The sequence below is a fragment of the Kogia breviceps genome, chromosome 4 (genome assembly GCF_026419965.1).
Source record: "Kogia breviceps isolate mKogBre1 chromosome 4, mKogBre1 haplotype 1, whole genome shotgun sequence".
Taxonomy (NCBI): Eukaryota; Metazoa; Chordata; class Mammalia; order Artiodactyla; family Physeteridae; genus Kogia; species Kogia breviceps.
This window is the reverse complement of record NC_081313.1, coordinates 30,180,912-30,193,043: the sequence shown is the minus strand read 5'-3', so window position 1 is coordinate 30,193,043 and position 12,132 is coordinate 30,180,912. Positions and strand designations below refer to the sequence as shown.

Sequence of the window (12,132 nt, the reverse complement as noted above, 5' to 3'; positions counted from 1 at the left end):
CATTATTCCTGACCTGCTCTCAGCTATTATGTCTAGTTCAAGACATAGAACATTCTCACATGCTCTGGGGGACTTGAGAGCAAGGGGACCCCACTGTAAAGGCAACAGAATAGACAAATGAAGGATGTGGCTGAGCCTTAGTGGGCATAGTGGCATCATCAAGGGAGAAATTAGAGACTCTCTAGCTATAGACACCACAGTAGACACCAATGCAAGAGACCCAACATCAGGAGCCAACATCAGACATCTGGAAGCAGGGATGACTAAGAATATAAAAAACACAATTTGAATGCAAGCACTCTTTCCCCCATTGCCTTTAGGGCAACCCCTCCTACCACTATCACTTATGAATCTACTCTGTAGATTGAGTAGAATGAGAAAAAGACAATCTTCAAGATACAGCATTTATTTGAAAGAGACTTTACCAAAGAAGAAATGGAAGTACCATTAATTGTCAAGGTAAAGACTTTCGCTGCTATACATTGGGTGGGAAGCTCAAGAAGAATGTTTAATTGCAGAAAAAATTTAAAACTACATTTTTCTGGCAAAATAAGTGTAAATGTGCCATCTTCTTACTTTACAAGAGAAGCCAGCCTGAAGACAAAGAGCAGAGTGAAGAGAATTTGAGAAAAATAGAACAAGAGCCCTGCCTGATCAAAACTTGCAAGAAACCTGCTGAACCTCTGGGTTAATGAGACAATCAACTTCTCTTATTACTAAATCTAGTTTGTGTGGGGTTCTCTACTACTTAAGATCTTTATTAGGCTTAAAGATAGACAATTTAAATCAGCCAGTAAGTCAAAGTTGGGAATTGAATGTAAAATGTCTAACATTCAAAATTTGACTCTTAATCACTGTACCATAATACAAAGCTCAAACGCCATTCCCTCTGTGGTGTTTGCTGCATCTGCAACCTCTTGCTACTCAAGGTACGGTCCAAGGACTGGCAGAATCAGCATCACCTGGGGGCTTCTTAGGAGAGCAGATCCTAAGGCCCCACCCACCCCAGACCTACTGAATCAGAATCTGCATTTTTAACAAGATTCCCAGATGATTCATAGGTACATTAAAGTTTGAGGAATACTGTTTCAAGTCACTCTTTTCTTTGGGTTCTTACAGCATGTTCCTTATTCATTGCTAGTTAACGTACTCTTTTATCTCCTCACTAAACCTGTGATACCCTTGAAGGCAGGAAATATGTATTACTATTTTTTATATTCTAACCACTTGTAATGAAAACTGCTAATTGACCACCGAAATCATTCTTTCAGTCTTACTGGGTATGTTGCTAATCTACATTTCCCAGCCTGCTTTGCGGTTAGGTATGGCCAGGTGATAAAGTTCTCTCCAATACAACATAACCAGAAATACTGTGTACCACTTCTGGGCCCAGGTCTCAAAACTGTGGGTATGCTCTCTCTTTTTCTCCTTTCCTTTGGCTGGAATCCACTGGAACCCAGTCTTGATTAGGCAACAAGATACTGGAGAATTACAGAGTGAGTATCTCGAAGGAACCCAGATCTCTGAATAATTGTGTGGAGCAGAGCTACCCTAACAAACTGAATCACTCACCTTGTAACAGTTACACAAGAAAGAAATAAATGCCTATGTTCTCTAGGCCACTAATTTATGGTAGAGGATTTTTGGTATGGCAGCCTACTCTTACCCTAAATAACTCTCAACTCCACCTTATAATAGACCTCAGCTTATGATTCCCCTTGTCGGGGTAGAATGGCTTCAGATACACACAGAGAAGACCTCAGCAGCCATTTCTGCACTATGTGATCCTAGCCATAGCTGACTGCTCCAGGAGTAGATCTCTTACCCAAACTGCACCACTTGCATTTTTCCCTCCAAGAGATTTGCAATTCTGAACTGAGACACAGGCTGAGAAAAACTGGAGCTGAGTCATGTTAATGGCAAGGCTTTAAAGCTGCACTGTACAATACAGGAGCCACTAGCCACATGTGGCTATTTGAATTTAATTAAAATTAAAAATTCGGGGCCTCAGTTGCACTAGCCACATTTTACGTGCTCAATAGCATTTATTGCTAATGGCTACCGTATCGGACAAAGTGGACATAGAACATTTTCATCATCACAGAAATTTCTACCGGATAGCATTGCTTTAGAGAGAAAGTCTATGATCTGTCCTGGTTGCAGTACTTCCTAAGAACTGGTTATTGATATCATTCCTAAGATTCTGTGGGATACTCCACACTCCCTACAATAAATTCCTTCTCTTGCTCAAGCTAGTTAGATTTGATTTTACTATCTGCTACCTAAAGGACCTAGGTTATTATATATCTTGCACTATAACTATGAAACATCAAATCTGATGGGGGAATTTTCTAGCTTATTTCTATTTCACTTTACTCAGACTTTCACATGGTTGAAGACTCCTTCCTAGACTCTTCCCTCCTAGGATTTCATGCTTTCCTGACACCACTTTTTTGGTTCTCCTCACCCCTCTGATGCTCTCCTAAGAAGTGGTCTTCTCCATTAAACCCTTATTCATCTATATATGTTAAAGAGAGGTGACCTTTAAAAAAGTGCAGGGCAGGCTGATGGAGAGACAGATGGTTAGGTTACATGTTCTACATCTACAGTTCTTACATTGGGCTTCTGAACCACGACTCTAATTGCTCACCTGCAAGTCCACAGGCACCACAAAATGAATGTGCTTCAAATTGAACTATTCCTTGTTGAAAACCTAGCTTAGATACTTCTGACCTGCCCATCTGCCTGAGAGAAAAAAATGTGTTCTGTGCATACTGCTATCATGAAATTTATCACTGCACTGTAATTTAAGTGTCTATGAATCTCTTTTGAATAGGAACAGCATCGTCTTCCTCTCTTTACACCTAGCATCATGTTTGACACATGACTCATAATAGGCATACAATAATTTCTATTTTAGCCAATTGTAGGCATTCCCATGAAATTTTAAAGAATAAATGTGCACAACAGTCAACTCCAGAATTGTACCAATACCTCTAGGTCTGATGGCCACACAGCAGTCAGCCACAGTTATCCTATTGTTATCACATCTTAAGACCCATAAATGGGAACACACAATTGTGGGAATAAGTTAGGATTTCTTTGTTCTGCTTCAGACTTCTTGGGCTAACTCCAGCAAGACTTATGTAAGATGTTTGTGATTTGAGTAGCCTTGGACCACTTCAGTTCTATAACCTTTGACGTAAATGGTGCTAAGTGGTCATTATCCCAGCTGCCACTTATCCCACACCGAGACACAGGGAGAGTTGTGATTTACGATGCTGTGGGAAGTCCTCCTGCCCAGTACCCTTTGCTTGCCACGATAAACCAACCTGATAACGATATCTTTCCATTTGAGAGGGCTGAGCGATTTACTCAGCAGAACATACCTAGCCTAGCCAAAGGTAACAAGCCAAAATGCCTTCAAACACCAGGCCAGTGAGTGTAGAGGAGGGCGGCTAGGGAACGGAAAGCTTGCCCCTGCCTAAGGCATACAAATTTAGGCTACAGAAAAATGCTTTTCCAGACCAAATATAGATCTCGAGCTGCGTGCTCTTGCCGCCTGTTTCCAGACCGTGCGCAGGAGCGGGACAGGAGCGAAAACAGTTACGTAAATAAGCAGAAGTCACTAGGAGTGTGAGTACAGAAACGCTTTCCTTAGCGCTTTAAGTTGCCCACTTGATCCGTGGAGGGCAGTGTACAACCCGTTCATTCTCAGGTCTCTAGAGGTCTCCACTAGGGTGCTGACATCCCGTGATTTACATCTTAGTCGGTTACTGCACGGTTTCCTGTAGAGCGCCGCGCATCGCCTGGGCACTCACTCAAAGTCGTCTGTCTGAGGAACGCACGGGGGCGGTGAACACAGAAGGACCCGCGGAAGCTGAGGAGGAGACCGGGGACGGGAGGAGGAGCGGCCGAGCGGAAGGGACGCGAGACCTCTGAGAGGAAGGGGCGGGGAGGAACCCGAGGAGACCAGGAGGATAAGAGGAGGGAGGAGCATTTGCAGCTTCCCGCCCGCGCTCCCGGCCGCCTCGGGGCAGGCGCACTGGCGGCGCTCGCTCGCGTCTCCTCCCCCACCTCCGCTGTCGACAGGGCGCAGGCTCGCGTTTGCGCCGGCGGCTGGGCCCTCAGCCGTCAGCCTCTGGTCTCTGCCCCGCGCTGCTGGCTTCGCCTTCTGCCTCCCCGCGCTTCCCCCTCCCCGGACGGGCCGGACCCTGGCGGAGGTAACTGCCCGCAGATTCCTGCCCCTCACGGCCCCAGCTTCCCCCCCCCCCCACGCTGTCCGGCCCGCGGGGTCCTCGGGCTCCTCACCCCCTCGAGTGTTGCGCGCCCGCGACCTCCCCAGCCCCGCCATCCCCCGCCGCACCCAGCCCCCTCGTCCTTTCCCACTGCCCGGTCCCCCAGCTTCCCCGGGGTCGTCCTCCGGCCGCCGCACCCTCAGCCTGACGGAGGCTCGGCGGCTCCGAGGGGCCCGGGTCGCCCTCCGGATGGCTGGGAACGACGTCCGGTTCGGGCCAGATCTCGGCCCCGCACCGGGGTCCTCCAGCTCCCTCCCTGTCGCGGGCGGGCACCGCGGTGGCACCTCTCGGGGCATAGGGCGGCGCTGTCCCGCAGGGTCGGGTAGAGAATCTCAGAGGGGTCCCCTGGGGATGACTTGTGCGAAGTGGGGAAGCTCCTGTGTTTGACCTTAGTGGGTGATAAATTGAGCACGGAGAAATGGACGCGATTTCTTAGATTCGTCTGTGGTGGAAACCACAGAACAACTTGGATTATTCTCTGTCTCTCTCTCTCTCTCTCTCTCTCTCTTTTTTTAATTGAGCAGAGTTCCCTGAGCTATACAGTAGGTCCTTGTTGGTTATCCATTTTAAATAGAGTAGTGTGTATATGTCAATTGGATTCTCTTGAAACTGCTTTCGCCAATGTGTTTTAAATAAAGGTACTTTGGAGGGGGGGGTAGACAACATGTTTCTCCTCACATATTTTGTGAGTGTGATCGAGCTTACTTTTATCTCTTTCTTCCATTAACTAATTTGACTTGTTTCGTGATGTTTATTAGTATCCATCCATACGTAGCATTATTGTTTTGAGTGCCAGTTCGGTATGAGGCAGAAATAACCTTTGCTATATAACAGGTGATTTTCAGAGTTGTAAAAGATAGAAGACCATCCATCATCAAATTCTGTGGGGCTCTGTCTTTACATCTTGAAATGATTAGCTATCTTTTTATCCTTTACTTTTTTTTTTTTTTTTGGCCTCCTGGAATGTGATATCTTAGTTCTGTGAGCAGGGATGGAACCCGTGCCCCTTACAGTGGAAGCACCAAGTCTTAACCACTGAACCGCCAGGGAAGTCCCTATCCTTTACATTTTAATTGACAAACTCATAAGGATGTAAAGGGAGTATTGTAAAGCAAATCCCTGGCATAAATACTTAAGTATAGACAGAATCTCTCATATCTGGGAGAGGTGAGGTTCTAAAAAAATAATAATAATAATAGAATTACCACACACCACCAATCGCATTGCTCTTTCTTTTTGACATCCACCCGCCCCCTCCCCAGCCTTCATTGTGTGTCTGCTTCCTCACTTTGAAACAACAAGATGTTCCAGGTTCTTCTGTTCCTTTCCTACCCCAGCCCTGAAATCACCGGGTTTTCCTAGGAGCTCTGGTTCCTCCTACTGAAGAATGGTATTTGGAAACCGAGATCTGGGTGTTAACTTTGCTCATGGTTACTGGGGTGTCATTGCTTCTAGGCCCTTTTAGAGGACAGAGCTATAAATCATGATTTTTATACTATACCTCCAATTCTAATCCAGCCCCTTAGGGCTCTTCCTTACCTTTCCCTGTTCTGTAATTGTTTCCCCTTTCTTCCACAATGAAGATGCTAGCTCTCGTTGTCAGTATATTGTTGACCCTTGAACAGCACAGGTTTGAACTGTGTGGGTCCACTTAGACTTGGATTTTTTTCAATAGTAAATGCTACAGTACTACAAGATCCACAGTTGGTTGAATCCTTGGGTACAAAGGAACTGCAGGTACAGAGGGCTGTCTATCAATTATACTTGGATTTTCAACTGCACAGAGGATCAGTGCCCCTAACCCCCGAGTTGTTCAAGGTCAGTTGCGCACCGATTTGCTGATTTGCTCAATCCTACAATACACACAAAATTGCTTCATAATTTCTATACTCATACCCCTAGGAAAAATAAACCTACTAAAAAGAATTTGAGGTTTGTTTGTAGTTCTTTTTATTTTTAGTTTGAGAGTATATAGTCAAAACACTGTCGTAAAAGTTGCTTGAATTAATCCTTTTTCTCTTCAGTGTGGTTTTTAAAATTTATTTTATTTATTTATTTCTCTTTGTATTAAGTTTTAGTTCCCCCCATTCTTGTTTTAATTAACATAATTCCAAAAGTCAAAACTATACAGAGGACTTCCCGGATGGCACAGTGGTTAAGAATCCGCCTGCCAATGCAAGGGACACAGGTTCGATTCCTGGTCTGGGAAGATCCCACATGTCGCAGAGCAACTAAGCCCTTGTACCACAGCCACTGAGCCTCTCTCTTTATATATATATATATATGTATGTGTGTGTATGTGTGTATATATATGTATATCCTTTTCTCCATACACATACGTATACATCATTTATCCTATAGAGTTTCTTACATTCTGAATTTGGTTGATTTTATTCTCCTGGTGTGTTCAATATGTTCCTTCATTCTCTTTATTTCTTGTCAACTGGTAGTTTGATTCAGACACAGATTCAGGTTCAGTTTTTAATTTTCTATCTTTGTAAGAATATTTCATAGATGGTTGTGTGTACTTCCTGTCTACAAAGCATCATATCACGGGGAATATAATGTCTCACTGTTAGTAATTTTAAGATTGATTAGTGGCAGCTGCATAATACAGGGAGATCAACTTGGTGCTTTGTGACCACCTAGAAGGATGGGATAGGGAGGGTGGGAGGGAGACACAAGATAGAGGAGATATGGGGATATATGTATATGTATAGCTGATTCACTTTGTTATAAAGTAGAAACTAACACACCATTGTAAAACAATTATACTCCAATAAAGATGTTAAAAAAAAAAGATTCATTAGTGGGTTTAGGGCATGTCAGTCCACTTGTTATAGAGTTCCTCATCTACTTTCACCTAATAGTTTTAGCAGCCACTGATACTATTGACTAGATGTGTTATTTCATTGGGAGCTGCAAATGATGCTTTTCGAATGCCATTATTCTTCTTGCATTTGGTTAGCGCTTTTAAAAGAATTTATTTTATTTATAATTTTAATATTTATATTTAAAAATTTAAAAATAAATATTTGAAATTATTTATTTATTTAAAAATAAAGTGTCTAAGGAAGTAGTCATCTGGAATATTACGGTTCTGAGGAATTGAAAAACATAACGTTACAGTATAAAATATGAGGATGGTTAGCATCTTAATAGGTCATTCTGTGCAGTATTTGAATAGTCTTTCATTTAAAGCTTATTTTATTTGTAAAAATTCAGCTATTATTAAATATGGCATTAATAATACCAAATAAATTCAGTTTTTTTGGATTTCATAAACTAAATAGAATTAGGAAGGTAGAATTTTTTTTTTTTTTTTTTTGCGGTACGCGGGCCTCTCACTCTTGTGGCCTGTCCCGTTGCGGAGCACAGGCTCCGGACACGCAGGCTCAGTGGCCATGGCTCACGGGACTAGCTGCTCTGCAGCATGTGGGATCTTCTCGGACGAGGGCACAAACCCGTATCCCCTGCATCGGCAGGCGGACTCTCAACCACTGTGCCACCAGGGAAGCCCTGGAAGATAGAATTTTTTAAAAAAATAAAGAATAAGACCATAAGTGGTCTGAAGTGACCTCTAAAAATGGTTCGCTATTCACTTGACCCAGAAAACCCCACAAAATCATGCAAATCAAGAGGTTCAAATCTTGGTGTTCACTTTAACACACTCAGGAAACTGCCTAGGACGTTAAGGGTATGCATATCCGAAAACCCACCAAGCGTCTGAAGGATGTTACTTTAAAGAAGCAATGTGTGCCATTCTGTTGTTACAGTGGTGGAGTTGGTAGGTGTGCCCAGGCCAAACAGTGGGGCTGGAGGCAGGGTCGGTGACCCAAAAAGAGTGTTGAGTTTTTACTGCAGATGCTCAAAAATGCTGAACTTAAGGGCTTAGATGTAGATTCTCTGGTCACTGAGCACATCCAGGTGAACAAAGCCCCCAAGATGTGGCACAGGATTTACAGAGCTCATAGTCGGATCAACCCATACATGTGCTCTTCCTGCCACATTGAGAAGATCCTTACTGAAAAAGAACAGATTGTTCCTAAACCAGAAAAGGAGGTTGTACAGAAGAAAAAGATATCACAGAAGAAACTGAAGAAACAAAAACTTACGGCCTGGCAATAAATGCCATACAAAAATAAATGTAAATAAAATTAAAAAAAAAAAAAAGGAATAAGGCTGTGATTAAATACAATCCAGGTCAATGACCAAATGCCATCATTGTTCAAGATTTCACAATATTAAAAATTTTAAAAAGACTCAATTTGGAACAGTCACAAACTTACAAGAAAATTGCAAATAGAGTACAAAGAACTTTTTCATGAACCATTTGAGAGTGACAGCTGATGTTCTCTTATCCCTGAATATTTTAGTATCTACTTTGTACAGACAAGGACATTTGCCTACATAACTGCAAGACAACCATCAAAATCAGAAAATTAACATTCATCTATTACAACCATCTAATCCTCAGTTTTTCTTCCTATTCAGTTTTTTCCAGTTCTCCCATATTGTCCTTCATAGTGAAAGGATAAAATTTAGAATTACTGACTGCATTTAGTTGTCAAGTTTCCTGTTTGGAACCAGTTCCTCAATCTTTTTAAAACTTTCATAAACTTGAAACTTTTGAAGGTTACAGATCAGTTATTTTGTAAAATGTCCCTCGGTTTGGGTTTGCCTGATATTTCCTTGTGATTAGATTCGGGTTGTGTTCCTTTGTACATATGTCACAGAGATGTTTTTCTCATTTTAAGTATTAGGTGGCACGTGATTTCCATTTGTCCCATTCTGATAATTTTCATTTTGATTACTAGACAAAATGGAATCTGCCTGGTTTCTTCATTGTAAAGTTACTTTTTCTCTTTTGTAATTAATGAGTATTTTATAGGGAGATATTTTGAAACAATGTAAATATACCATTTTCATCAAATGTTCAATTTATTTACTTATTTATAATTATATGGATTCATGGTTTCCTATTTTATTCCATGGATTTTATTTTTTATTTATTATTTTAAAATATTTATTTATTATTTTGGCTGCACCAGGTCTTAGTTGTGGCATGAGGAATCTTTAGTTGTGGCATGTGAACTCTTAAGTTGTGGCATGCATGCGGGATCTAGTTCCCTGACCAGGGACTGAAACTGGGCCCCCTGCATTGGGAGCATGGAGTCTTACCTTCTGGACCACCAGGGAAGTCCCTATTCCATGGATTTTAAATCCATTAATGTAATTGTTTTGATGCTCAAATTGTCCTCAGTTTGGTCTATGGGATCCCCTTCATTATGGCTTCTGTGTCCTCACTGTGCCTGGCTCCAATACACTGTGCCAGGCTCTTCCACCGTGTGAACATCCTCCCAAGATTCACTCAAGAATGGACCATTCACCCAAGATTATGCTTCCCTCACCCAAATAGGGCTCTGACAAACTGTTCGTGGCCTCTTCCACAACTATCGCCACAACCAGCATGGGGACTTGCTGGGCACCTTTACTTCATATTATCTCAGGGCTTCATTTTTACGTCAGCTAGTTTGGACTTTCTTACAGCTCTGTGACTTAGGGCAGTTTGACTGTTTATGTGGTGATTGAAGGCTTCAAGAGTGATTGATTATTCCATAGAGTAAGGTAAAAGTTGTATTGCCGTATATGAGCTAGCCTTGGGAAGTGCATAGCATCACTTCCATTTTACTCTTGGTCAAAGTAGTCAGAAACCACCCAAATTCAAGGGATGAGGCATAGACCAGAGCTCTCAATGAGAGGAGTAGTAAAGTCATAAGTGTAAGAAGAGCATATGGGATGGGAGGTATTTTTGTGGCCATCTTTGGAAACTACAATCTGCCACACTGAGAAAATCAAATCACATAGAAACTGTATTGTCAAGATGTTCTCCTAGTTCATGTTTATCTTCATAGTCTGAGAAATAACTTGTCGAAAAGCAAATACATTTTGTCTGACTATTCAAGATGAGATACTGAATAAATTGTCAGCATCTTACCTTAAAAAGAGTTTTAACTTGAGGTGATGAAAAAGTAATCTACTAAAACTTTATGAAAATTCTAAATTAAGATCCTCAGTAAGTATTATGGGCTATTATCATTTTTTTGTTTATTTTGATTTTTACAGCATCTTGTGACTTTTGACTTAATTGGTCATTGATATCTCAGCAAGCATGGAGATAAGATTAGAAGTTTTGACTTCAACAAGTATCAAGCAGAAAAAACCCTGGCCACGAGTCTCCTGGTTGGGACAGGTAGGTTTTTCTTTAATCATACAATATCAATTCTAATATGTGTTAACTGTGTGCTTTGCCTGTAAGATCAAAGAATGTTCTGTGGCCTTCAATAAATACAATATCATCTGTAGAAGGATCACCTGCCCACTGAACAGGGTTTTGTGTATTTGTGTGGTAACAGGCTGGCAGAGATGGCGAGGGAGCATCAGTCTTTCTGTGGTCTAATCAGAGTTGCCACCACTCTCATCACGCTCTTGCTCCTTTTCTCCATAAACTTGCTTAATCTTCTTCACAGTCCTCTGTTGCTTTGCTCTTGGAGACCTGGGATGATGTATCATCCTCACTCTCATCTGCTGTGCTCTCCTGGGAATGCTGGGACATAATTTCTTCACCCTGCAAGTCCTGGTTTTTGAGATTGCACAGCCAGAAGACCTCTCTGCAATCGTTGCGGATGAGCATGGCTTTCACTCTGCAAACTAACAGCTACAGGGTCTCTTTGAGCAAAGGCACATGTTTGGTGAGTTTCATGTCCTGGTGAATCTTGGAATGCCCACACAGGTGATGAAGCAGCGTGGTGTCCCAAATGGAAGGTTTCCACTAAGCTCAGATTATTTTCTTGATGTTTTCTAAAACTGAAGTCTCGGAGCAGCATGACACTGCTTCAGAAATGAGAAGCCATGTCTATTTTAATCTAAGTAAATAATTTAAAATTTACCCATACTACTGTTCAGATTGATGAGATAACAGCAGGTAACTCAGTTTGGGCTAGCAGAATTGGAAGACACTCCTATAATTTTAAACTCCAAAGAAATCTCAGTGCAACTATTAGGTCATCCTACCTGGTAATTCTAGTAAGAGGTACTTTAAGATAGAATGAAAAATCTTCAGGTTACATAATCAACCTTATTGTTCATTTTATGATGTGTAGTACCAATATACAATCTTTCTTAAATGTCACTTTGTTTTCTTTTCTGGGATAACTTACTTAAGTCAGAGGCTGAATTAACTTCTGGCATCTCTTAAGTCTCTCACATGTTTCTTCTCTTAGGAAAATGAAGCTGTTTTTCTTTTGGATGATAAATTCATAAATGAAATTAATTTGCTATCAGGAAGGACAAAGAAGAAAATTCCCAGTCTTCAGCCTTTGTTGAAGGATGTTACAGTCTTAACAACGTCCAGTAATGGTTAAGTAGTACTGATATTTTCAAAAGGCTAGATTAACTGCATTTAAAAAAAATTATTTTGGGAGTAATATTAAGGGAAATGTTAGATTATAAGTATTGCGTTTCCTTTTTGGAAGCAGATGCCTGGCTGGCTGGGGTACTTGCTACAGGGGAGCTTTTCCTCTGGAACAAAGATCAAGATTGTTTGAAAACTATACAAGCAACTGAAAAGCCTAAAGAAATGATTAAAGCTGCAGTAGGTGGGAGTTTTTTATTTGTTTAAATTGGTTTAACTTGATATATAGGGGAAAAGAAATATATCTCTGTGTAAATATATATATCTGTATATATATATATTTTTCCTTATATGTGTAAGTATTTTTTTGGTGTTTATTTGTGACAATTAAGTTCATCTTGAAGAAGAAAAATCTGGCAT

General features: G+C 41.3%; 1 protein-coding gene and 1 pseudogene across 1 annotated transcript in view; both read left to right on the top strand.

The window, feature by feature from the left end:
• The first annotated feature begins 3,968 nt into the window (after nucleotides 1–3,968).
• The window catches only part of CPLANE1 (ciliogenesis and planar polarity effector complex subunit 1), a 134,071-nt gene continuing 125,907 nt past the window's right edge, over nucleotides 3,969–12,132 (top strand). Inside the window, exons 1-4 of the mRNA XM_067030886.1 lie at nucleotides 3,969–4,223; nucleotides 10,425–10,551; nucleotides 11,582–11,717; nucleotides 11,837–11,956. Coding sequence (XP_066886987.1) covers nucleotides 10,471–10,551; nucleotides 11,582–11,717; nucleotides 11,837–11,956 — 337 coding nt within the window. The 5' untranslated portion in view covers nucleotides 3,969–4,223; nucleotides 10,425–10,470. The remainder of the gene's footprint in view (nucleotides 4,224–10,424; nucleotides 10,552–11,581; nucleotides 11,718–11,836; nucleotides 11,957–12,132) is intronic.
• Nucleotides 7,885–8,426, top strand: LOC131754532 (large ribosomal subunit protein uL22-like; annotated as a pseudogene).